The sequence below is a fragment of the Lepidothrix coronata genome, unplaced genomic scaffold (genome assembly GCF_001604755.1).
Source record: "Lepidothrix coronata isolate B3197 unplaced genomic scaffold, Lepidothrix_coronata-1.0 Scaffold107, whole genome shotgun sequence".
NCBI lineage: Eukaryota > Metazoa > Chordata > Aves > Passeriformes > Pipridae > Lepidothrix > Lepidothrix coronata.
In genome coordinates, this window is record NW_016690287.1 from 4,467,253 (window position 1) to 4,492,105 (window position 24,853).

The 24,853-nt window shown below is 45.4% G+C and overlaps 1 protein-coding gene across 1 annotated transcript in view; it reads left to right on the top strand.

Moving 5' to 3' along the window:
* CD9 (CD9 molecule) overlaps positions 1-9,155 on the top strand; it is a 20,785-nt gene extending 11,630 nt beyond the window's left edge. Inside the window, exons 5-11 of the mRNA XM_017823918.1 lie at positions 1,675-1,712; positions 2,021-2,152; positions 3,312-3,386; positions 4,307-4,399; positions 4,970-5,059; positions 6,864-6,947; positions 7,671-9,155. Of these exons, the coding sequence (XP_017679407.1) occupies positions 1,675-1,712; positions 2,021-2,152; positions 3,312-3,386; positions 4,307-4,399; positions 4,970-5,059; positions 6,864-6,947; positions 7,671-7,736 (578 nt within the window). The 3' untranslated portion in view covers positions 7,737-9,155. The remainder of the gene's footprint in view (positions 1-1,674; positions 1,713-2,020; positions 2,153-3,311; positions 3,387-4,306; positions 4,400-4,969; positions 5,060-6,863; positions 6,948-7,670) is intronic.
* The last annotated feature ends 15,698 nt before the right edge of the window (positions 9,156-24,853 follow it).

The window sequence follows — 24,853 nt, forward strand, 5'->3', positions numbered from 1 at the left end:
AGAACAAGGGACAATGGTTTCAGACTGAAAGGGTAGATTTAGATCAGGTATTGGGAAGAAATTCTTGCCTGTGAGGGTGGTGAGACATTGGAACAGGTTGCCCAGAGAAGCTGTGGCTGCCCCATCCCTGGGAGTGTTCCAGGCCATGTTGGACGGGGCTTGGAACAACACACTCTAGTGGAAAGTGTCTCTGTTCATGGCAGGGGCTTGGAATGGGCTGATCTTTAAGGTCCCTTCCAACCCAGGCCATCCCATGATTCTGTGAAACAAAGCAGCTGTGTTTGAAGACTTCTAACAGATGGGAAGCAAATTCAAATATGTACCTTTCTTAATGTCTGTCATCTTCAATTTGGACAATGCTTATGCATATATATTTTGCATCCCTGTAGCCCTTGGATTTGCCAGGTCCTCTATGGTGTCACTCACTGGCCATTCACAGGGTGGATGGCTTGGTCTTTCTCTTACCAAAAAAACTGGCCCCCGTGCTGGGCTACTCAGACTGTCACAACACCCAAACTGGTGCCTGAAGGGTCAGTGAAGACCTGCATGTAGGTGCAACTTGGGTTGCAGCCTCATAGTACCAGGGTAGCCTGTGCCTACAGGGAGCACTGGTAGGAATGGTGAGTTGGGCTTGTGCAGCCTCTTAAGCTTATCTGTAAGAAAACTTGTATTTTTGCCCTTGATACGATGGCATCATAGGAAACTGGGTGGTTCTTGCAGCTGCCAGGAAGATTTCCAGATGCTTTTAGGTGGGCCTTGGAAAGGGAACAGAAATTTAAACTTGGCTGTTGAGCTAAATATTTAACAAGTCTTATTTTGGGTAGTCTAAAACAACTCTTTCACCTCCTGAAACATAAAAGTTTTATGATGTGATACTTAAGCTACTGGTTGAATGCAGCCAGTGAAACCTGCTTGAAATCTCTGTAGGTTAAACAGAGTTTTTAAAAGAAGCTTAATAGGAATTCCTCTTTTAACTTACTTTTCTGGGAGTGGCTGCAGTTTCCAATAGGAAATGAACAGAATCTGTCGTTTTGCACCCAGTACCAAAGCAAGTTACTTCAAAGGCTTTCTGTAGAACTGAAAATAAAGTGATGGACTCCTATTTTAATTTTTCAATTAGAAAGTTTAAGCTGGGATTAAAAAATCCGTGCAGGAATTTCCTGCTGATAAGAAGTATCAGGCTTAATCCCTACATGTGCTTAACCAAATAGATACTTATTTTGGCAGCCGATCTTATTGGTTTACATCCACAATATATCACTTGCAAGTGCTTACATCTGGCTTTCTTTAATTAGTATTGACTGGGCCTCTGAACTGTATTTTTGTCCACATTGATAGAAATGTCATACTCATTCTCCACGTTGTGCTGATTCTTTGATGTTTTACCACCACAGTAGCACTTTCTTGCCGTCCTTTGGGAGTTGTTTTGCTCACTGCATGTTGCTGCTCTCACCGGCTCTCAGCTATGATGCTTAGGCTGGCAGTTCCCAAGTTCAGGAGCCAGAGGATTGGGCATAAATGGAGTCTTTTAGCCCAGAAATGTTTGCTTTCTCTGCTCCAACATGCTCACTACCTAAATTCTGGGCAGAATATTTTACAAGCTCTAACACTTGTTACAGTTTGAGGAGGTATCTGCATCAAGAACTGTCAGTTGTTGATAAATTGCTATTCCAGCTCTAACTGCAACACACCCTTCACCTGAAGATAAGTTGGTAACTCTGGCTCTGAGCCAGTTTTAAAAAGTGTCTTGTAGCTTGTTTTACATGGCTTAATTTGCACATTTTCTGAAACTAGTGATACTGCAGCAATGGTACACATAAGTTGTTATAGGTTGAAGGTTTTATTTATCAGTGTATTTCCCTGCAAGTTATGAGATGTTTGCTTTGAAAATTAAGCACAGGCTTTTTTTTTTTTTCTTTTCTTGGAACACCTGAGTAAAGAAACTTAAACCTTGGTGAAAGCTGCAAATGCTGTTTGTGGAGCAACTGATTTCATACCTTGCTGCTGAGGTCTCAACTAGTCTGTATATATGTTTATGTTCTTCTCCTCCCTAGGTGTTTACATCCTTATTGGAGCTGGGGCACTTATGATGCTGGTTGGTTTCTTGGGATGCTGTGGTGCATCACAGGAATCTCAGTGTATGCTTGGCCTGGTAAGTGTTCAGAGTAGTGCCTAAATTTTTAGCAGCATGATGGGAGAGGAAGGAGAATATTGATTGTTTTGGCTCTGCAGTGTTTAAACTTGTGGTCACCTACATAATGGTAAAATGTTAAATATAGTTTTTAGTTTCTGGCCCTAAACCCAAATGTTCATGCTGTATTTGAATCAAGAGGCTGAGTGTGTGACATACTCAGACACTGAAGTGTCAAGACTGGGAGTATTGTAAACACAGAACAAAAGCATTGATAAGAGTAATGCTATTTACTAGACAGTTTATCCTGGACCCTGAAGCTTGTGCAGTCTTCAGTCTTTGAGACCAGAACTGTGGTATTTGATCCTTGAAACAACAAGCCTCTACTGTTCCTAATCACAGGATGAGCTCTTCTGGTTGACAACTGCTCTGCAAGCCAAGTATTGGAGAGCAACCTCATTGTTTTCAGACTGGAGGGGCCAGTTGAGCTTACTGGGCTCGTGCACATCTGTACACTTGCAGAACTACTCATCCAAATAACCAGAAGACTTGGTTAATAAAAGACTTCTACTATAGCCAGTGAAAGAACAATTCCCCTTCTGTGTTATGGAAGAACTTAAATTCAAGTATTTCTTGCAAAATGATGCCTCTAGCCCTTTGTAATTCTGAGTATCTCTCTTTAAAGTGCTTTTAAATGATAGTGGTGTTTTGGACCTGGTAGTCAATTAAAGACAGAACACATTTATTTCTATTTTATGGGATACACAACAAAGTGACCGTAAGCTCTGTGGGAGTTGGTGGCAAGCTAGGGATTAAGTAATGACTCCTAAAGCAATAGGAGTGACAAACCAGGGAAAAGAAGTGGTGTCAGCTGTTGTGATGTGTCTGAGTGACTTGGGCAACTTCAAAGTCTGAGTTAACAGATGATGGGCTTTAATTAACACTGATCAAAAAGCAGGATTTCTGCTTGGAGAGCACTGCCAGGCTTTCCGACGCTCCCGGGAAGAAGTGCTGACCCAGTGCAGTGTGTCCTCTTTCCTAGTTTTACCAATGTTCCAGACCTCCAGCTGGAAACACTGAGTGACAGTTCCCCCAAGTCTGGACAAACTTGCAGTAAATGTGTGTGATGCTGTTTTGTGGTGCTATGGTCTTCATTAATAATGTGGTCTTTCTTTTCTAGTTCTTCTTCTTCCTTTTTGTGATTTTTGCCCTTGAAATTGGTGCTGGAATCTGGGGATTTTCAAACAAAGAAAAGGTAGGTTGCTCTTTAAAGCTGGAGTGGTGGGATGCTGGAGTGGGTTTCCCAGAGCAGCTGTGGCTGCCCCATCCCTGAAGTGTTCAAAGCCAGATTGGATGAGGGCTCTGAGCAACCTGGTCTAGTGAGGGGTGTCCCTGCCCATGGCAGGGGGGCTGAGCTAGGTGATCTTTAAAGCTCCCTTCTGACCCAAAATATTCCATGATTCTGTGAATGTGCCCACAGTTAGCAGTCTACTGATATCTATACCAGTATGAGTCAAATCCTCATTACCCAGGGAGTTTGGGTGAGACAAAGAAGACTGATTCAAGCAAAACAATGCAAGAAATCTAATATCTAAATGAGACTGTAGCAGGAAAGCCAGAATCCAAGAGGCTGTTGCCTGCTAGAGTTGCCCTCTAGGCAGTACCTGGCAGAGCTGGGAAATGAAATAGGCTATCAGGGAAGCTTTACCACATAGGAGCCAGGTCAGCTAAGGGCTCAGTGTTTCTGCAACTGATGGCCTGTCCCTCAAAAACAGTCAAGATTGTCTTGTTTCAAAATAAGATGCTTGGTGATCAGGGTTGCTTTTCTGTTTGTGTTATACAGCAGGGAAATTATAAAACCTTCTGGAGTGCAGTAGTGAATATTTTTGGCCAACTGGTGGGCAAAGACTTGGTTCTCTCATTCCTTTTGTGAAGCTCAGAGCTTTGGAAAGGAAAACAGTCTTAGCTGCTCAGGTGTGGCTTTTAAGAGTTAGGCTCACTTGTTTCAGGTGAGAAATACTGCCCACCCTCTCTTTTCACCATCTATTTGTACATGTCAGAAGAATGGGTACTGTAGGCTGCAGAATTTTTGTTGACTGACTTGCTCAGTGTAAGTTTTTCACAATAATATTGAGGTAAGACAATCATACACCACAACTCTTTGCTGTCCTGTAGATTATTGACGAGTTGAAGGAGTTCTACATGGACACCTATAAGAAGAGAACTCAACCAGGTGCCAAAGAGACCCTGACAGCATTTCAGCTCGCTGTAAGTACATGGTTATACTTAAACTAGACAGTAATGCAGCTTCTTCACTCTGTTGTCCATGTCATCCACTCCCCTGTACAAGTCAAGTATCTTACTAACTAGAAGAAACCAAAACATTATTAGTAACAAATTGCAGAGAAGATGGCTTTGTGTAGTATCAGTGAATTCAGTATGTCCCTCTGAAGTGCCTAGAACTAATTCTTGTTTTTCTAAAGCTCAGAAGCAGGCTAGGAAACCCTAGATCTGTGATATTGAGCTAGAGACACCCTAGAATGCATACCTGTGTATCTATGAGGAGTCCATCTCTGTGTCTGTAAGGAGCACAAGCTGCCACCAAAATAATTGTGTGTGTACTTAGTGAGATCCAGCTCTCTTCCTTTCAGAACCTTGTCCTTTAACATAATAAAGACTTCTTAAAATTAAGTTTTATAGCAGTCACATTGACTGAACTTCAAATTTGCTAAGGTCTGTAATAAAAACTAATCTAATTTATTTCTCTGTTTTTTACCAGATGCTGAGCAAAAATAAGGATTATTTAACCTGGCTCTCTCTTCCTGTTTTGTCTTGTAGCTGAACTGCTGTGGCCTTACTGGAAGTATTGAGCAGATGTTCATGGAAACCTGTCCGAAAAAGACATTGACTGAGGCAATCACTGTAAAGGTAAAACATGACTTAATTCACCATCAACTCTGCCCAATGAGTAGAATGAGAAACACTTCTGAGTAAACCCTTCCAGTCCGGGGAAAGTTCACGTGTCACACTTGGTTACCAATCTGTGTCTGTAATCAGTCTGTTTATTGCTGTTACTGTGGAAAGAACACCCAGGCTCAGCAGGAAATCTGGCCTTGCACAGGAAATGTGCAGTCTGTGTGTCACAGACTGATGGGGTGGGCAGGGAAAGATCAAAACTTTGTCTAAAATAAACCCATAATGCAAGAGAGCTCTGTTCTCGTCACTGCTCCTATTGCCACAGCACCTTCCTGGTGCTTCCCTGGGAATGTCACATCCCCTCTTGGTTAGGGAGACAGAGCTTGGAGGCAGGAGCAAGCCTGAAGTTTTAGCAAGGAAAAGGAGAGGGGGTTATTAATGCATTGGTAGCCTGTTAAGGTGAGTTTGTCACTGTCAAGGCAGTTCTCTGTGTCAGGTTTTCCTGTTGGAATATTGCTGCAGAGGTGCCTGTGTGCCACAGATAACAGGAGACACAACTTGTATAGCTCTTAATTAACCCTCTTCCTCTTTTTCTTGCAACTGCCTTGCTTTATGCTCCAAGACAGTCTGTATGAGTCTTCCAATAGAAAATAAGGCTCTTAATGGAATTCCATTAATGACTTATTTTTATTTTTTTTTACTTTACTTGTGACAACTTGAAATATCTGACCACATGAGACCTTCAATCTGTAGTCCCACCTGAATGTTTAGTCCTGCCCATGCAGTCTGTTATGAGTTAGAGTGTATGGGAGCAGCTGAGACAGCATGCAGCTCTTACTGTTTGCTTTTATTCTGCTATGTGTTTTATTCATCAGTTGACTCCATCTTGTGATGTGTTTATGGCCCAGTCCCAACTGTAGAAAAGCAGTGGATAGACTGAGATCAAAGGGATGTAATGGAGTGGCTGATTTGTGTTGCCTCTAAGAAGCAGTGCTGTATTGGTATTCTGATTGAACTGATTCATCCTTGCCAGTATATCCCTTTAATCCTTGATTCAGTCTTTTTTTTTTGGACTGGATAAGGAACAACAACGGAAAAAAAAGTAGCTTTCAGCAGCTCACTGTGGTTTGCTGCTGGAACAAATAGGACAGGAGCTGGGATGAGACTTTGACCAGCTACCAGGCTCTTAAAGATTTATACCTCTGTAAAAGTGCCACCTTTTTCTTGGCTGCCACATGCCTTTTCTGGGGAAGAGACTGTACTTAAATTTTTATTTTTTTCAGTTGCAATGGTAATTCATTGTCCTGGCATCATCAAACTGGCTCCTCTGGGAGTCTGCCCATTCCAGGGATGCACGCAGCCCAGGATATCGTGCCATTCCCATGCAGTGTGGGTCCATAAGGTGTCTGCAAAATTCCAGTCGCAACTGGAAGTATCAAGAGCGGCTTCAAATCTATTTTGAGAAGGGATGAGCAGTGCAGCAGCAGTTTAAGTGCTGACATCCATTAGTAACAAGCCAAGCATGGTACAACTGCTGTTGGTCCTGATCTACCTGATAAACTGCAGGTGTTGAGAAGGGAATCCTGCTGTAGCCAAGGTGCTGTTAAGAGATTTAGAGACTTGAAGAGTAGATTTAAACTTCCACACCAACTCTTGTGTTGGAACATCCCGGCTTTGTTTAAGGATGTGAAAGTAAGGCCAGATGAAAGCAGCTTTCCAAAGAAAGCTTTCTCTAGTGGAAGCAGACTTGAGCTCAAACAAGCAGAAACCAACCTTTGTGTGTGTGAAACACTAATGAACTGTCTGTTCTTTCCAGTCCTGCCCTGCTGCCATCGATGACGTCTTCAAATCAAAATTCAATGTCATTGGAGCAGTTGGCCTTTGCATTGCTGTGATGATGGTGAGTTCCCAGATTATTTAGAGGGATACTGTCTGTTAAGATGATACTTAGAGCAGGAGTCCGTAGAACAGTGCCTGGCGTAGCAGCCCACGTGGCTATTCCACTAAGGACAAGCCCCAGCAGGATCAGGGTGTGTGCTACAGGGCCCTGAGGCAGTGCAGAGGCTGGGATGTCTCAGAGATCCCTGCTTCTACTTTGGATTAGGATCTGTCTCCTTGTACCTTTAGCAGTGGTGAAATCGTATCGGGGGGAGGGGAGTGTATATATAGAGTGAAGATGTATTGGTCTTGTCACTGGCCCACTTTTTCATCTCAGTATCTCTTGGGTTCTTTATCTGCATGTCTCTTGGGGATTCTTGCTTTTCTTTCCTTTATAACAGCTAAAGGCTCTGTTAGAGAACTGAAATAACAGTGCCACTAAGAAAACTTGCGCTTTTGTGTTTGACTGCTCTGGAGAAGATGGATGCAAATATGCTGGGATGGTCAAAGATTTCTTAGGAGATATGGCAGTTTACAGCTGATCTATTTTCAGATATTGAGGTGAAGGGGATTCATGAGAACAGAATGAACTTTGGGGGTGGAGGGGCAGGTACTGCAGAATAGAGTATATAAATACAGAATAAATTTGGCCTCTGGGCTGGGAAGAGCAGCTGTGCTTGTCCTCATGCTGATAAAAGAACATGCTTTGGTTTCCTGATTTGCAGTGTGTTTGCTTTCTTTACAGGTTATTGGCATGATATTCAGTATGATTCTCTGCTGTGCCATCCGCAGGGAAAGAGAGATGGTCTAAGAGCTACAAACCCAAGACTCCTGCACTATAAAATCTTTGTCATTAACTTTAGTGTTCTGAGAGCATTTCTAAAAAGTTATATATTTGTTACCTTTTTAATGCTTTATTTGGTACTGATGTAGGTTTTGCTTTTTATGTTATAGGTTAAAATGATAAAGGTTTATCTGACTCAACACAAATATTGTACATAAAATATCTGACTTTCTTGAAACTTACATAATTTGGATATAATTTATGTTGGAGACAATTTGATAATAAAGAGTAAGATGTATTGTATTGTTTGTGGGGGAGGAGAGATGTTGCTGTATTGATTAATCCTACTGTTTGATGCATAGCATGGAGTGGAACTTGCATAACATGATAAGTGTTAAATCACTAGGGCTTTAGTACAAAGCAGGAAATTACTCCTATATCAATGCCATGTTTGAAGGGAATTCCAAGGAGTGGGAGATGCTGTCAGAGCACCTTAGAGAAGGCATGGCCATTCCTCCTTTCCTTGGCGTGTGTGAACAAAAGCAGGTCTTAATAACATTCCTAAAATGTCACTGCAGTAACACTTTACTGTCGCCTTCCTGGAGGGTGGCAAAGGCTGAGTGTCACCAGGGTGATGTGCAGGCACTGGTGCCTTGATGCAGCCAGGCTGGGCTCTGCTCTGGAGCCAGCTGGGCCTCCTTGCATCAGCCTGTCTGCTGGCAGAACTGTCCCCTGACGTGGCCTAGGTCCCTTGCCAAGGCAGATTCCCTAGTGTTTGCTCAGGATTTTTGCACTGGCTGGCTTTGTGCATTGTTTCTCCAAAGCCACAGGGGTACAATCTCAAGGGCTTACAACACGTGTGCCAAATCTCAGGTTTCCAAGTGGAATAAACACAAGTTGCATGAGAAGTTACTGTCCAGCTCCGCAGTTGCAGAGTTGTGGCTTATCCTGTTTCAGTTAAAAAATGGATGTGGGAGAGAGTGGAGACATCAGTGTAGAACCCTTAGCTTGAGGAATTACCAATTTGTCCTATACTTCTGCTCTAAATGGCTTTTTAAATGGGTTTTGTCTCAAATACCTTCTGGTGGGGGCTGCCCATGGGGTCCTTACCAGCAAGTTGATGTGCTATACCTCGTGTTCCCTCACTGTAGTATCTCATCTGTGTTCTCAGAAGCTTCTGGTCTTTGTCCTCTGGGTGCTACAAATATCTCTTGGTATTCTTTGCTTGTTCCCACTTTTCTCTTGCAAGGAGGTTGGTATTTACTATGAGAAATACTGGATTTTGTGAGGGTTGGGCTCTTTTTGAAGCTCTGAATGATGCATGAATGTATTGCCACCGTTGTGTTACCCACTGTCACTTGTCTAAGGCAACCATGCAGCTCTCCTCTGTAATATGTTGCACTGTTCTGTGTTTGTGGGCTTTCTGAAAAAAAGAATTTAAAAAAAAATTCAAATGGTAATCATGCTTCTGTGTGTCTTGCAGAGAGTGTAATAACTCCTGAAAGGAGCTGATCTGATTTTCTTCTGTGGGTATATGTGAGAACCTGGAGGGGAAAAAAATGTCTTATGGGAATTTGAGACCCACCCTGTCCCTGAGCTCTGGCAGAACTGAAGTAGTGTTTTTGCCAGCTGTGTAATTCTGTCTGTGAGACTGAATGTGGCACCTGAAAGAGCTGTGGTGAATCTGTCAGCCATCAGAATTCACTGCTGACTTCAGCTGCCCTTGGGTTGGTTTTTTTTGTTCCCTCTTTCTGGAATCATTTAGGTTGAAAAAGACCCTTAGGATTATCAAATCCGTCCTTTGACCAATCACCACCCTGTCAACTGGACCAGAGCACTGAGTGCCACATCCAGTAATTTCTTGAACACCTCAAGGGATGGTGACTCCACCCCCTCCCTGGGCTGCCCTCTTCCATTGGCAGAGTCCAAGGAAAGGGTTGTAAGCGGGAGAGGAGAACTGAGCTGTAGGCTCAGCACCTCAGAGCGTGACCGGCTTTGGGCAGGGGCTGCAGAGGAAGCTCTCAAACTGACATCCAGCTCAGCTGAAGATCCAGAAGACTTAAGTGAATAACTGCCACTGTTCCTGTGTTCCACAAAAGCTGTAGGGGGTTTCCCTGGGAGTTAATCTTTAGCTTGCAAAGCTGCTGCCTTAACCTCAGTGTTCATGCAACACTCTCTGCTCTGCCCCTACCCCCCTGTATTTTTTTAAACCCTATAGCCCAATCTTTTGCCCTTCTTTTTAAACATCCTGTGAATGTAAGTTGGTGTTTTCTGAGGAATCAGCAGAAAGGGCAAGTCTTGTTTTACCAGAGAAGATAGAGCTGATCTTTATTACTGGAGTATTACTTCCATTTAGCAAAAACATGGGCTACAGATGCAAAACCTTGTTGCCCTCATCCTAAGATGAGCAAGCTAGCCTGGAATGAGTGCTTCAGCAATGAATATTATTGACCTATATGCTACGTTTCACTTTACAGGTAGCAATTGTGATCAAATTTCCTGAAGAATTGGGTTCTAAACCCTAAAAGTCTGTAGCGCTGACTGTCCGAGCAGGGAGCAAGTTCCCATCATCAAGGTAGGGCAGGAACAGAATGTGACTTGTGAGGTAATGTAGGGAGGCTCAGGTGTGCAAAAGGTGTAATAGATTTTTTTTTTTTTTTTTTTTCTGGAAAGCAGGAATGGGTGAAATGCTTGTGGAGGGAGAGAGAGTGAAGGATCCCTCTTCAGTAAGCATCTTCCCAGGTTTTTTTGGGATAGCAGAAAAGCATGTACTGGTCTTGGGAAAAAGTCAGGAGTAGGAAAACATTATCTTAGAGCTTCAATGTGATGTCTGTTGGGAGGAATAGATAGGATAAAGGAAAACATACAAAAAGAAAATACATCTTTGTCTCTTCTATGCCATCCTAGTTCCCCATCAGTGAACAAAAGGTGCAGCTATGTTAAAGCCTCCCTGGAATGTAAGAAATCACTCCAGAAAGGAAAAGGGCTTAAGCAGCTCTGTTTCCAAACACAAGCAAATTTCTTCTTTAAACACAGATGCTGCTAATTTGTTGTTGTAAATTTGCTTAAAATAGCTATGTTTTATGGCCAAATGCAACAATATGCATTCTGTGTATCTATGGGAATTGCTTGTGGATAGCAAAGAGTTGTGGGATCTAAGTATTTTCTTGGGTTTGGATAATACAAAAGACAACTGGTAATGTAAGCCCCGTTAAGCACTTCTAACAGCACTTCACTGCTGGCAGCAGTGTTTGATGTTAAATCGTGGAGTCACAGGGGAGGGACCTTAAAGGTCATCTCGTTCCAACCCCCTGCCACAGGCAGGGACACCTTCCACTAGACCAGGTTTCTCAGAGCCCCATCCAACCTGGCCTTGAACACTTCCAGGCATGGGAAGTGCTCCAAGGCTGTTCTCAGCTGTGTCCCTTTGCTGCTGTGAGGAAAACAAGGGCAGATAAAGCCAAACCGCTGAAAGATGTGGCTATTTACGTGTTGTAACCCAGCATATGGAGAGTATGGGAATTTGCACCAGGAAACAGCCTATTGCAAGATTGGAAAAAAAATGTTTGACCAAGGGGCAAGGATTTAGCAGTGAAGTCCTAAGGAAAGCTGGATTTGGTGATCTGCAAGGTAATTGTGCCAGGAGAAAGATTTCTAGACTTACTTTGGAAAATTGGAACTAGCCTGCCTCTGGGATAGAGTCTCAAGCCAGCTGCGTGGTCAGCTCTGTTGGAAGAAGGTGCACCAAGGCAGGGAGAGCCTGGTTTTCCAGGGGGATGGGGCTTATTGCTGGAAAATAGCTTCATTCTTTATAGTGGAGCTGGGAAAGTTGTCTGTGGTAGGACATGTTGCCATTTTACAGCAGTCCTAGGACATAAGCACCATCATCGAGTCCAGGGAAAACATCACAGGAGGTTCATGAAATCGGGAGAGGGTGTGGGAAGAAACTGGCTACAGTGGAAAGAAAAGGGTGAGCCCCACACATTGGGAGGGTTGGAGTAAATCCTATCCCCTCACACACTTCAGAAACTTAAATCCACCCTATGTTTCAGCATTACTCACAGAGAAGATGTGTTTGCAGAAGGGGAGGGTGGCGTTACCTTCAGGGTGGCTTCCAAAAGAGCTCCCAAAGGAATTGCTCCAGTAGACAGAAAAGCCTGGATTTATTTTGACAGGCTCTCCCAGTCAGGACTATACTTCTTGCTCTCCACCCATCAGGAGAAAAGTGTTTGCAACAGTTTTTAGGAACTGCCTGTACATCTCCACTATTTTTGCTCTTTGGATAAATCTCCAAGTCCAAGCAAGCCTTGCAGAAAATGGGCTCAGAGCAATTGTCCTGAAGGGGGCGGGGGGGGAGGGAATAAAAGGTAGTGGGGCCTAAAATCCCAGCGATAAATGTGAGTCAGATGCTGCTTCCATGGGGGATGTGCTGAGAAGTTCAGGCTCAGCTCTGCCCTGTTTCCTTGCAGGCATTTACAAGCCTCGGCAGAGCTGCCCAGCCAGCCTCCAGCTGCAGGCAATGATACAAACAGTGCCAAGGCTGCCTCCAACTACTCCAGCATCTTTTTTCATCCTGTTTTCTTCATTTTTCACTGCTGGCAGCAGGCTGATAAGGTGGGGGAGGTGAGGGTCTGTCTGCAGCTGCCACCCATGAGGGACTTCCCAGAGGGACCAGGAACTGGTGTCCCTGGGTGAGAGTTGCTGCTCAAACTACAGAGCCCAAGCTGGGTTTTGTTGGGTTTCTAAATTTAGGGGGTGGTTTATGCCTTGGCCACTGTATAATTATGATTATAAAATAGCCACCCCTTCAGTTTCTGTCTTTTGGCAGCTCTCAGGAGATGACCTAATTTGAACTGCCAGCAGTGAGGACCTTGAACCCTATCAAAAGTCACTTCTAAATGAACCTAGAACATGTAGACATTTGCCAGACTCTGCTGGCAGCGATAAAAATAGGTTAGTGAGATTTTTCCACTGCTGGACACAGGCTTCCACATGTGTGGCTCCCACAAAATGAATCCACAAGGCAGCCATTCATGGCATGTTGAATGCTTCTCTTCTCTCCCTGCTGATTTCAGGATCAATAGATATTCAGGCTGTGGCTGAGAACTGACCTTTTATGCCTTGTTCTAACGCTGGCCTTTAGTCCTCGGCTGGCCACGCAATGGGCTGCTCCGTGTCTGCTCTGTCCCACCAGCACCACTGCTCCCTTTGCAGCATGAACAGGGCAGGTCCTGCTGGATGAAAGGAGCTGCCATCTCCAGCTGTTGCTCCCTGGCTGTGTGTGAGGAAAGAGGAGGGCGGAGGAGAGCCGGGGGAGCTGCACCGCAGGACAGGTTTTTCGGCTTCGTGCTGGCTGCACCTCCAGCATCGCCTCTGCCCCTGGAAGGGTGGGGGAGTCCTGAACAGCCCTTTCCAGACCCACAGTCTCGCCTCAGCTGGAGGTGTGTAATTAAAAGAAATAGCTTTAAACATCCTTGAGGCTGCTCTGTTGCTGGGGTTTCCCCGCCATACCCCAGTGCCTGGTTATCCTGGCGGCACAGAGTGAGTTCCCAGCAGGGAGTTGGACATCTCCATAGCTCAGGTGATGTCCCACCATCAGCAGCACAACAGAGGCAGAGGAGAGCTGGGGCCAGTGTTCAGCAAGCTCATGATTCATGGCTTGAATCCATTTGCAGGATTCAAACAGTGTAGATGCAACTAAACATGAAGAGTGGCAGTGGGTGTTTAATGAAGTTACTGTTTTGCCTCTCCCTGTGTGGGACCAGCCACTCCTTTGCAGCTCCCTGTGACTTTATGGGTGTGAAAACAGAAAAATCTGTATTATTGAGGGGGTGCCAGTGGGGTCTGTCCCTGTTTGCAGATAGAAGCCACACAGCTGTGCTGTGCCATGGGGCAGATTGGCTGCTCCACAGGTGAGAAATGGCTTTATTCACAGTGTGAGTTCTAGGGGCAGCTGCTTATCCTGACTTTTAGTACCAAGAGACTGTCCCCCAGGAACCTCTGCCCTCACAGGATGGCTGCTTTGTAGTATGGGAGCACTGTGATCTGTAGACCCTCAACCATTAATATCACCAAACCACTGAGTACAGAAAATGATTTGCACTGTGGTTTTCCTTCTATTTTCCTTCTATTTAAAATTTTCCTGGAAGACTTATAAGCATTCAGCTGCTAAGTTGACACAGAAAGGGACTTTTTCCACTCATGCACAGCCTGTGGCTGCAGCCTTTGTCCTCTGTGCCAAGCTGAAAGTTTGTGTATGGTGTGCACATCAAAAGTGCTCTTGAAAAGAAACCAGGGTGGCAAATATGATGTAAAGAGGTAGAAGAGGGAAGACTGAGTCAAGTCGCCCTCTCCTGATCATGCAAATCATGTTTTAATGGCAAGTGTGGGAAGTGAACGAGTGAGGCCTTTCTCTGTAGAGGCAGAAAGAATATTATACTGCATGCATTAATTTTTACATCAGAGGCTGTAAAAATCCCCAGGGTCTGTGGACAGTAAAGTTTGTGGATAATTAGAATCATAGGATCACAGAATAGTTCAATTTTGGAGGGACCTCAGGAGGTCCAACCTCCTGTTCAAAGCAGGGTCAGCTGTGAGGTCAGACAAAGGTACTCCGGGCTTCACCTAATCCGACTCTGAAAACCTCCAAGGATGGAAATTTCAGAATCTCCTGATCCTCTGCTGGGCTGGTGTCCTGATGAGAAAGTTTTTCCTTATGAGTTTGAACTTCTCTTGTTTCAACCCATGCCTGTTGTCTCACACGGAGAGGAGCCTGGCTCTGCCTTTTTGGTCATCTCCTCACAGATACTGGAAGGTTGCCATTAGCCCCCTCCCAGCAAAATGTTCTCCAGGTTGGAGTAGCCCCAGTATTAATGCTCCATCCTGGCTGTCTTCCACCAAGTTTTCCAGTGCTTTTCTGATTACTGGGGAGTACAAAATGTTTTGGGGACACAATGTTTCGGATGCAGTTTAATGACTGCTGAGAAGCTGGAGGTAATAACTTCCCTCAGTCCTCTGATTCTGCTCCTGCTGATGCAGCCCAGGATGCTGTTGGCCTTCCTCACTGCACGGTGGGCCATTAGTGGCCAAGGTCAGAACAACTCTGCCAGTGAAAAACAATACGCAGTTCCTTTGGAACTGTGTGGGTGGGTGAAGGTTAGTATGCCCATGCTCAAGGACTTTATAGTGGAAAAAAGAAACAAAACTGAAGGTAGAAATGGGGCAGAAAGATGAGCAACCAGCAAACACCACTTGGCAGGTCGTTCCTGTCAAGGATTGCTAATCCCATGTGCCAAGGTCCAGCAGTCAGGGTAAATTTCTCCTCTGTGTGAGTGCCAGCTTGACTCCACCCTTGCCTTGGCACTGCAATTAGGAAAAGCTGATTTTTGCTGCCATCAGTTCCCCTTCCTGAGCCTGTCAGTGTATATCATGAGCTGCCTCCTCTATATTTCCCAGCACTGGGGACACAAGTGACCACATCCCTTCCTGGAATGGGAGCCTCTTGCTTACTGTGATGGCATCTTGTCACACCATGAGAGGACCCCTCCTCCCTCGGGCTGGCAAAGCTCCCATCTCACTCTTGGGGGAGATTTCTATTAAAAAGCTTAGGCTTTCCATCTATTAAAAAGCTTAGGCTTTCCATCTATAAGCATTTTGTTTTGCAATATATGTCATATTTATCTGTAAAATTAGCCCTGCAGCTGGTCCCAGCAGTTCCTCCATGCTTTTTGTGATTTCTGTTATCAGCACCTCGTCGTTGCCAGAGTTAAAGTGTCTAGGCTAAAACTTTCTGCCTCGAGTTGAACGAGTTTTTTTGTACCTACTGAAGTATCTTTGGTTATTGCCAACAATGATTCTAGTGCAAAAAATGTTGGTTTGCCTGGGTTTAAAAAAAAAAAAAATCAGCCATTTAATTGAAGCACAGCCTCTGTTTTGGAGGCAGTGCCTGACAGTTGTGGATGGTTTCTGTCTTTTATTAGCAAGGTACCCATAGCTTTTTAGGAAGGAAAAGCCACACAAATGAGAGATTCTGGGAGACACCTGAATCTGTACAGTTCTGATAGACCAGGTGGGGAAGTCACCAAAATACTTGGGCACTCAAGCATGTCCCTGGGACTACACTCAGCCCCACATGCACCTGAAATCTGCAGATACTCATCAGGCTTTGCCTGGGAACAAGAGCTGTGCCATGTAATGCAAAGCAAATTTTCTCAGCCTGGCCAAAGCTGAGTTGGGTGGCTCTTGCCTTTGGCTTGCCCCTAGGAGGAGGTGACCTCACCTGACTCCCTGGGAAGGTCTCCCTGTGTGGGAAGCTCTTTCCCAGATGCTTATGGACATCTGTGGATGTGCCTGGAGGATGGGATGTGGTGTAAATACGCCAGAGGCAAATTTTCTCAAGGTCAAGGCAGGAGGAAGGGCCTTTTTATACAGCAAATTCCACCAGGAACCCCTTCTCTGGCCAGGGAATGGCAGGGAGGAACTTCCTCCTGGCTGGGAGTCACCCAATGCCCAGGCATTGTCCCAGCCCAGGGTGCCTCATTCTGGGGTCTTTTGGAGTTAAGGCCATCAAGGGAGACAGGCTTTTTGGATCCTTATTGGTATCTTGAGTGCCCAGCTGTTCTCTCAGGAGGTGTATCTGCTGTGCCAAGCTTACTGATCTCATTTTGGGAGCCCTGGTAAGGCAGCCTTGAAGTTTTCTCTCTAGTCATCCCTCCTGGTTAACAAGTTCATGTCAGTTCTCTCAGCCTGATGCCCAATACTCCATGGCAGCTTCACAGGGCCATGTGGTAAAACTCAGTCTTGGGTGTGTTTCCAAGCTGCTGTAGGAGCTGCGTGGGACACAACAGTGAAAGGTGCCAGATGCTGCAGAACCACCTCCTGTGCCACAGCCAGGAGAGAAGGTTTTCCCACCCCCACACCTTCACTGCTGCCCTGGTGTTGCAACCTCCAGGACAGCCTGATGCCTGGTGAGACACTTAACTTTGCAGCTCAGTGGTTGTGGTACTTCTTGGAGCTGGGAGAAAAGAGCAGTTCCAAGAGCATTCATGTATTTTACACAATGACCTCTTTTATAAGGAAATCCTTAGCACATCCAGGCCTCTGTGTACCCTGGGATGGCACTGAGAGAGAGGGTTATGCTCCTCCCTTTGGGACCTTTTGATTTTCCTTGTTGTTTTTCAAGAGAAAAAATGCAAAATCCCACAGTAACCAGTGACCTCTTTCTTTGTGCCAGTCCTCAGAGCTACCAGGCAGCAACGGAGCTGGAGGCACTTCCTGAAAATCCTGGGGGAGATCTCTAGCCCCTGTAACCTGAAGGGGATGGGTAGGGGCTGAGGGCACCACATTCCCCTGCCACCTCTGCTCCCCTCTCTGGCAGCAGTTTAAAATAAAGCAGTACATCATTCCCTGTGTTTGCCAGGAGCAGCATGGAAAGCTTTCCCTGGGTGTCCTGAAGCAGGATGGCAGCCGTGCTGGGAACAAGGTGAGACTTGCATCAGGGGAAATGAAGCTGAAGAGAGTGGCTGAGAAAGTAAAGGAAGGGAGAAAAACAAGGGATGGAGAAAAGGGTCAGTGCTAGAAATAGAGCAGGGAAGGCAAAGGCAGAGCATAAGGATAAAGGTGAGCAAGAATGGGGAATGACAGGAACAGGTAGTACCTGGGAGAAAAGGTAATGGTCTGGGCATACAATATAAATAAATAAAGGGCTTCTCCAGCTTGAAATTCTGGCACTACAATAGGGTCTAGCAGCTGTCTCTTTAGTTTAGATGATGAAATCAAAGCCTCCAGCCTTCTCATGGTCAATATGTGGCAATATGACCCCACAGCATGAACTGTAGCTTTTTCCATTTATTAAAGAAAAAAAAGAAACCAAAACAAAAACCAACCAACCAAAAAACACAACAAAAAAAATACCACCAAAAAACCCCAACCAGAAGCAGAGCATAAATGAAATTAGGACTGTAATCTCAATCTCAAGTGACACCAGTATGGAGAGGAATGAACACATGCATTATGACCTAAATCTGCAAGATCTGTGCTTCCCTTTTGGTAGGAACTTGGAGGCTCTACTGAACAAACCTAGGAGCTCAAGGAAAAGACAGAACAGCCTTGTAATGAAGATACATTGATTTTGTCCTGCTTCAGGCCCAAAGTGATGTGAGGCAAGTCACACAGCGTGGGTCTTTCCATATTCCTCATTTTCTGAGTTTACTTGGCAAAGTACTGGGCACACATGGCAACAGCTGAAGTGTGTAAGAGCCTTGCACTACAGAAGCCTTCACCTCCTGAAGAAAGATGCTGCTGTTACCTCAGCCCATTGCCAGTACCTGTTTCTGAACTTAAAAACGTTTGTGTGCCTGAGCTCCCAAGCTGTAAAGTGAAGATGTAGAAGACAATTGTGATGCTGCCTCCTACTCCTGCAGGGTGCCATGTGAATACTTTCATGTTTGTGGGGCACTGACAAACAATACTGTTGAGCATCATCAAAATGCCACATGGAAATTATTAACTACTCAGTAAGGAATTAAGATTATATGAAGTAAATATGGTCTCAGCCACACACTGGCTGAAAAGACTAAAAAGCTCCCAGTTGCTACCTACTCACTGTCTGAGACAGAGGTTCTGAGCTAAAAACAATCTTTACATACCACTTCACATATGCATAGGCACAAAAGAGCTGAATAAAAGTTGTATCTTCAAAGCAGCACTTCCTAATTTCTGAATTATTAACTGAAATAATTTTCTGCATTTTTTGAAGTGAAACATTTACAGTCTTTAAAGTGCCCTGATACCCTCTAAAATGTGACTGTCACTGCTTTCACATCAGCTATGCTCTGTGGAAAGTCTCTCAGTTGGGCTTTGTTTGCTGCCTACCAGCTCTGTTCCAAGCAGGATATTTTCCATTTTGCACGCAGTTGCCAGTAAAAAAAGTCCTAGAGAATTCCACGCATGCCTCTGCATCTCTCCAGATAACAGCTCCTTTTTATGTTAGTGAAACTATGTTGTAGCTAATTTTGTGCAAATACTTTTGAGGGCAAAAGGTGTTCCCGAATCAGGAGCTTAATTTAGTCGATGCTGTGTGGGCTTAGGGTTCCTCACCCATTTTCCCCTGTCTAGGTTGGGTTTTGCTGATCCAATAAGTTAAACAGAAACAATTCTTATTCTAGTATTTTATTCAGCAGCATCACATTTATACAGTCACTTTTCAGAGCACAACAGGGAATTCCCTCTCCTCCTCCTTTTAATTTTTTTTGCTGTGTTTCCAGGACCTGAGCCAGGGCAGGATGAAGGGAGGTTGTTGGGTGCCCAGTATATTATTCACCAAGAGCTTTGCCCGTGGGAGGAGTCCTGCCCACCAGACTGGAACCTGCTCAGGCTCCAGAGCAAACTTTCCTAAAAACAGCTTTCACTAAAGCTCAGCCTGCTGGAGGCACCACTGCCTAAATCAGCAGAAGGATTCTTTAAATTCCTGTAGGACTTGGTGACCTTCCTCTGGGCCGGAGGGCAGCACCTCTCTCCTCTGGGTTCTCACAGATGCAATCACCTTCTTGACAAGCCAGTGATGCTGCTGGAGACCCTCTGCTTCAAAACAGCCAAGCAGCCTCCAGCAGAGGAATGATGTTGCTGTGTCTCCCCTGGAGATACACCCACACCTCCACAACCACAGCTCGGGTAGGTTGGGAGGGACCACAGTGGGTCATCCAGTCCCACCTCCCTGCTCCAGCAGGGTCATCCCAGAGCACATGGCATAGGATTGTGTCTAGACAGCTCTGGAATATCCCCAGTGAGGGAGACTCCACACCCTCTCTGGGCAATCTGTTCAGTGCTCGGTCACTGCACAGCAAAGAAGTTCTTCCTCATGTCCAGCTGGAACTTCCTGGGCATCAGTTCCTGCCCGAGGTCTCTTGTGCCATTGCTGGGCACCCCCGAGCAGAGCCTGGTCCATCCTCTGTCCCCTCCCTGCAGACACTGACACACATGGATGAGGTCCCCTCTCAGTGTCTCCTCTGGAGGCTGAACAGCCCCAGCTCCCTCAGCCTTTTCTCCTCAGGGAGATGCTCCAGTCCCTGAATCATCTCTGCAGCCTCTGCTGGACCCGCTCCAGGAGCTCCATGTCCCTCCTGTCCTGAGGAGCCCAGGACTGGACACAGCACTCCAGGGCTGAGCAGAGGAGCAGGATCACCTCCCTCGACCTGCTGGCAACGCTCTTCCCAATGCACCCCAGGCTGCATATGCCCTGTCCACCCACCCAGGTCCGGGCACAGCTGGGCTGCAGGTTAGCCCCCTGTCCACGCCGCATCCCGGTTTGTGTTGGACCAGGCAGCGCTGGCTCCCCTCCTGCTGCCCTGTTCCTCCATGTCTCTTCACACCTCAGGCTTACTCTTCCACCTTTATTCAGCTGCTTCTTAGTCAGAATAGAGAGAGAGATGCATATTCCTGCAAGTATTACTCACCTCTCCCCCATGCAGAGGCTCTCCCGTGGGAGCAGCCCAGCACCACAGGGCAAGCCTCGCCTATAGGGAGGCAGGGAGACAGGGATTCCCTTTCCGTTTCCTCCCTTTGTGCAGGCAGAGTTTAAAACAGTGTTTAGAATCAGTGGAATGACTCAGTAAAGCAGCTCTGGCAGAGCTGGGAGCCTAATTTGGAAAAAAAAAAAGGCAATGACTTTTGCATTATGATACATTGGCTGCTACTCAGTCATCAGTACACAAAGGGCTTTTCTTCCTGAGCCATTAGCTAAATGAATCACCAGAGATTTCCAGTGGAGTGTTTCTCCAGAATCCCATCTCCCCTTTCTCCCTGGGCTGGACTGGCACATATCCCTCTGCCACTGCAAGGACATGACACAAACAGGAAGATGCTTCTTCAGAACGGGAGGTTTGCTATAAAAATAAATCATGACTCTTCTGCTGAGAACAGCAAACAGAAATTATGGGAAATATTTTCAGCCTTTGTTGCTGCAAACGGAGGGAGTGTAAACAACCCAGCTGGCAGAGCAGGCTGACGCTGTGTGTGGGATGGCTCTCAGCCGTGCAGCCCCAAAGCTGCCACAGCATTCCCAGTGTCTGTGCTGTGGTGAGGAGAGGGCATCTGCCCTGGCAGCTCCTCCTGACAGCCCCCTGTGCTTCTCAGGGATGTGCTCCAGCCCACGGCTCCCACACTGGAGAACAGCACCCGGACTCGGGGTGGGGACCCCTCTCAGTGAGGGTCTCTGAGTAACCTTTATGTCTGTTCCTTCATCCCCAAAAGAGGCTCAGATGAAGCAGATGCCCAGAAGCTGCTGGAGCACCTCCCCTATGAAGACAGGCTGAGAAAGTCGGGATTGATCAGCCTGGAGAAGAGAAGGTTATGCGGAGACCTCACAGCACCTTCCAGTATCTGAAAGGGCCAACAGAGAAGGTGGAGAGGGACTTGTCATCAAGAACTGTAGGGGGAATGGCTTCAAACTGACAGAGAGCAGGTTTAGATTGGATATTAGGAAGAAATTCTTCCCTGTGAGGGTGGGGAGGCCCTGGCACAGGTTGCCCAGAGAAGCTGTGGCTGCCCCATCCCTGGAAGTGTTCAAGGCCGGTTAGGATGGGGCTCTGAGCAACCTGGGATGGTGGAAGGTGTCCTGCCCATGGCAGGGGGTTGGAACTGGATGATCTTTAGGGTCCCTTCCAACACAAAGCCTTCCATGATTCTAAGGGCTCCTGAGACATAAGCAAGGTTTCAGGCAGACTGAAGTGCTCCTCAAGCAAAATGCAAAGATGACCTCAATAGGGTGGGGTGTGATAGCTCAGCATTCTGATCCCAGTGTGAAAATCCAAAGGAGACACTAAAAAAGGTGGCTGACCACTTTCTGGCCCCCACTTGCCCTTCTGGAAGCACAGGCCCACCAAGTACCCTGAAGCCCACAAGTCACTCAGGGAATGAAAGCTGCAGGGGCATGGCTGGAGGAGCTGCCAGGTAGCAGCAGCACAGACAGAAGGGAATTTGCACAAGCACATTTACAATGAAACAGTTATTTGGGGGCCTAGGATTCCCATCATCACCTGGACACAGTCACATAAGGTGCCTCTTCCCCTTTGTTTCTCCTCCTCCTATTATTATTATTCTCTCCCTTTTCTGCCCTCTTATTTTCTCTGACCTTCTCCCACCGATGTTTCTTTGCTCCTCAGGGATTACAGGAGCTCAAAACAACAGGCTCTGCTCACCTCCAATCAAGATGTTTGGATTTTACAGCACCTTCTGGAGCCCTGTGTGATGCAAAGAAGAGGCTTGGCACAAACACAGGGTGTCAGACCTGTTCCCCTCCCCAGAAACTACGGACAGCCTTGTGCCTGTCATGGGAGAGTGGAAGGCTTAGACAGAGTTTTAAAAAGCAAAGCCTTGCTGGTGAGTCTGGAAGTGCAGAAAGGACTCCCTTGCTTCTGAAACTCCTCCTCAGGGAAGGCTTTAGGTGCAGCTGAATCCCATCTTAGCCTCGGACTGTGTTAGCGGTTTAAATTTAAAGGAATTACAGAGGTGTGATAAAACCACTTTGTCCCGCAGGTTTTAATGATGGCAAAACATATACACTTCTATAAATGAATTATTTATTATGACGAATTACCAAACAGGTGAACAGACGAAAGATTCTAATCAGAATTACTTACTACACAGTGTAAAAGCTAAAAAATCTACTAGTAGAGTATTATATAACAAAGTAATACAGTGCACTGTAAAAAAAACAATTATATTAAAGCAATTGTATGGAAGCTAGCAAAAGAAGCAATCATTAAGTAGAGATTGATATAACTCATCATACGAGGTGGAGGGCAGATCTCTCTCTTAACCCCTGGGCAGTAACCATGGAGAGGCATCCCTGCTTCACAGGAGAAGATCCACACTTCAAGGAAGTACATGGAAGAATCTGCCATATGGAAGTTTGGACTGGGCTTTTATAGTTATGAAGTGACTATGTTATAGTCACAGATTTGCAAGCTCGCAGACTCACTTATCTGTCACATCTGCTTTCAAAAAAAGGGATATATATTCAAAGTCTGGTGAACCAGGATGGTCTCAGCATAATTTAACACCAAGACAGCAACCTGGTGCCAGCAGCTGAACTTGCATGACAGCTTGCATGATGGCTTGCATAGTGTGCAGTATTGCATTTTAGGTCTGTTCAGGGTGGACTCTCCTGCCACACATCAGGGAGTGCTGGCCCAGCTGGGATCCCTCTCTGCCCCAGGACCAGAAGGTGAGGTGGACCCACGAGGTACTTTACTCAAAATTCCTGAAAAGAAATCAAGGGAGGAACTTCTCCCCCTTGTCTTAAGTGCTGTAAAAACACACAGTGAGCACAGAGGGCACAAGAAGTATCCCAAAGAGGATGGCTTATATCCTGTATATAACTGGAACCTTTAAGCTCCTGGCTACTTCCAGCTGCCTTGCTGTAAAATCAAATACGTTTCAGCAGTTCACTCCTCCAGCTACAACCCTCAGGAGACTGCTACCACAGCCCTGGTCTCTGTGAAGCTGTTGGCTTAATGTTCAAAATGTATCTGATGGATCAGGCAGACGTGGGCACGTGGGACACAAAAGAAGACTAAGAACTGTTGTCCTGGAGTCCCTCTGTGTTGGTTCTGATGACTGACGCTGTGCAGGCTCACCTGGCAGAGGTATTATCATTAAGCTAAATGAGGACTCACAGGTGTTTTCATGCTCATCAGCATTCATCTATGAAGGTGGATGGCACTATCAGGTGACTGATTTGGTTTTGTTTTGGTTTGTGGGTTTTTTTAATGTACTTAGCACAGCTATGTGAAGAAAAATCATCATTTACCATTCAACAATGGATTACTGTCTCATATGATTTGCAGCAACCTTTATAATAAATGCAAAAAATACCTTGGGAATTCCTGCTGTTAAACTGAATTAACATGGATACTTCCTAATGCATCCCACTTTACAGAAACTAAAAAGCCTGTAAGAAAAGATTTGTCTCATTCACTAAAATAAAAAAGTTAGTTGATGAAAGTTTATGTGCTCTCACTACATAAAAGGGACTTGCTTGTAGAAAATAACGTCTGCTTGCTGGCCAAGGCACATAGGAAATGGTCAGTGTACCAGATTTACCTGTTTAGAAGTAGCAAAGTTAAAAATTTAATTATGCTAAAATATGCAATATAGAGGACAGACACGCAGATGTGTGTACTTTCAAAATTTAATTATACTAAAATATGCAGTATAGAGGATAGACAAGCAGATGTGTGTACTTTTCAGCTGAACACCCACACTGTAGGGAACTGGACAAAACCTTATAGTCTCATTCCTCCTGCGGAAACAAGTTTGTGACAATAACCTCACTCCCATTTCCAGTCTTACAGCCACAGAACCGCACAAGTCCAATACAAACACATCCACAATTTGGCTTTCCACCTTGAAAAGCAACTCGAAAAAAACCCAGTAACACTTGATAACACACACAACTTTATCTATTTCCACCAAGTCTTGCTTCAAATTTCTGCCTTCTTGGCTTGGCACTTCCATCATCAAATGATACAGAGGTAAAACAATTGTCTCCTTCGAAAGAGGGGGTGCCACAGTCAGGAAGCCACAGCATTTGGAGTTTTGATTGTGCCCACCCTAACAAAGTGAGCCTTCCTGAGACTTAACATGAAAAGGGAATAATAAAATGACACAGGGGCCTGAACCCACCTTTGCAACACTAAATCCACTACCAGTAAGTTGCAGTACTCTCAGCTACCCACCCTTTCCTCCTCCTTGTGGTAAGAAAGCAAGCTCAGTTCAAAACTTCAAGCCCAATTGAACCTGACAAATTTAAGGTTGCGTGGAAATGAATCAGACCATTCCACTCAAACCACTCCCAGAGAAACCTGTGTTTTACCCAAAAGCTTAAACACAAAGTTTTAATGTATTCATCTTTACCTAAAAAAGTTTCTTTTCTCTGAAAAGGGGCTTTCCCTTTTTCCCAATTGGCTGCAAGCCATCTCCTGTCTAAGGTGATGGATCTTCCTTTGTTCTCAGCCCAAAGAGAAAAGGAACCTCGTGTACCAAATGGCCCTAAAAGATTTAATTTTTAAGAATTGTCTCATTTCCCTCATCCTGCCAAAAGAGACCTTGATACCCAAGTTCAGGTCTTGGAACTTGGATATCTC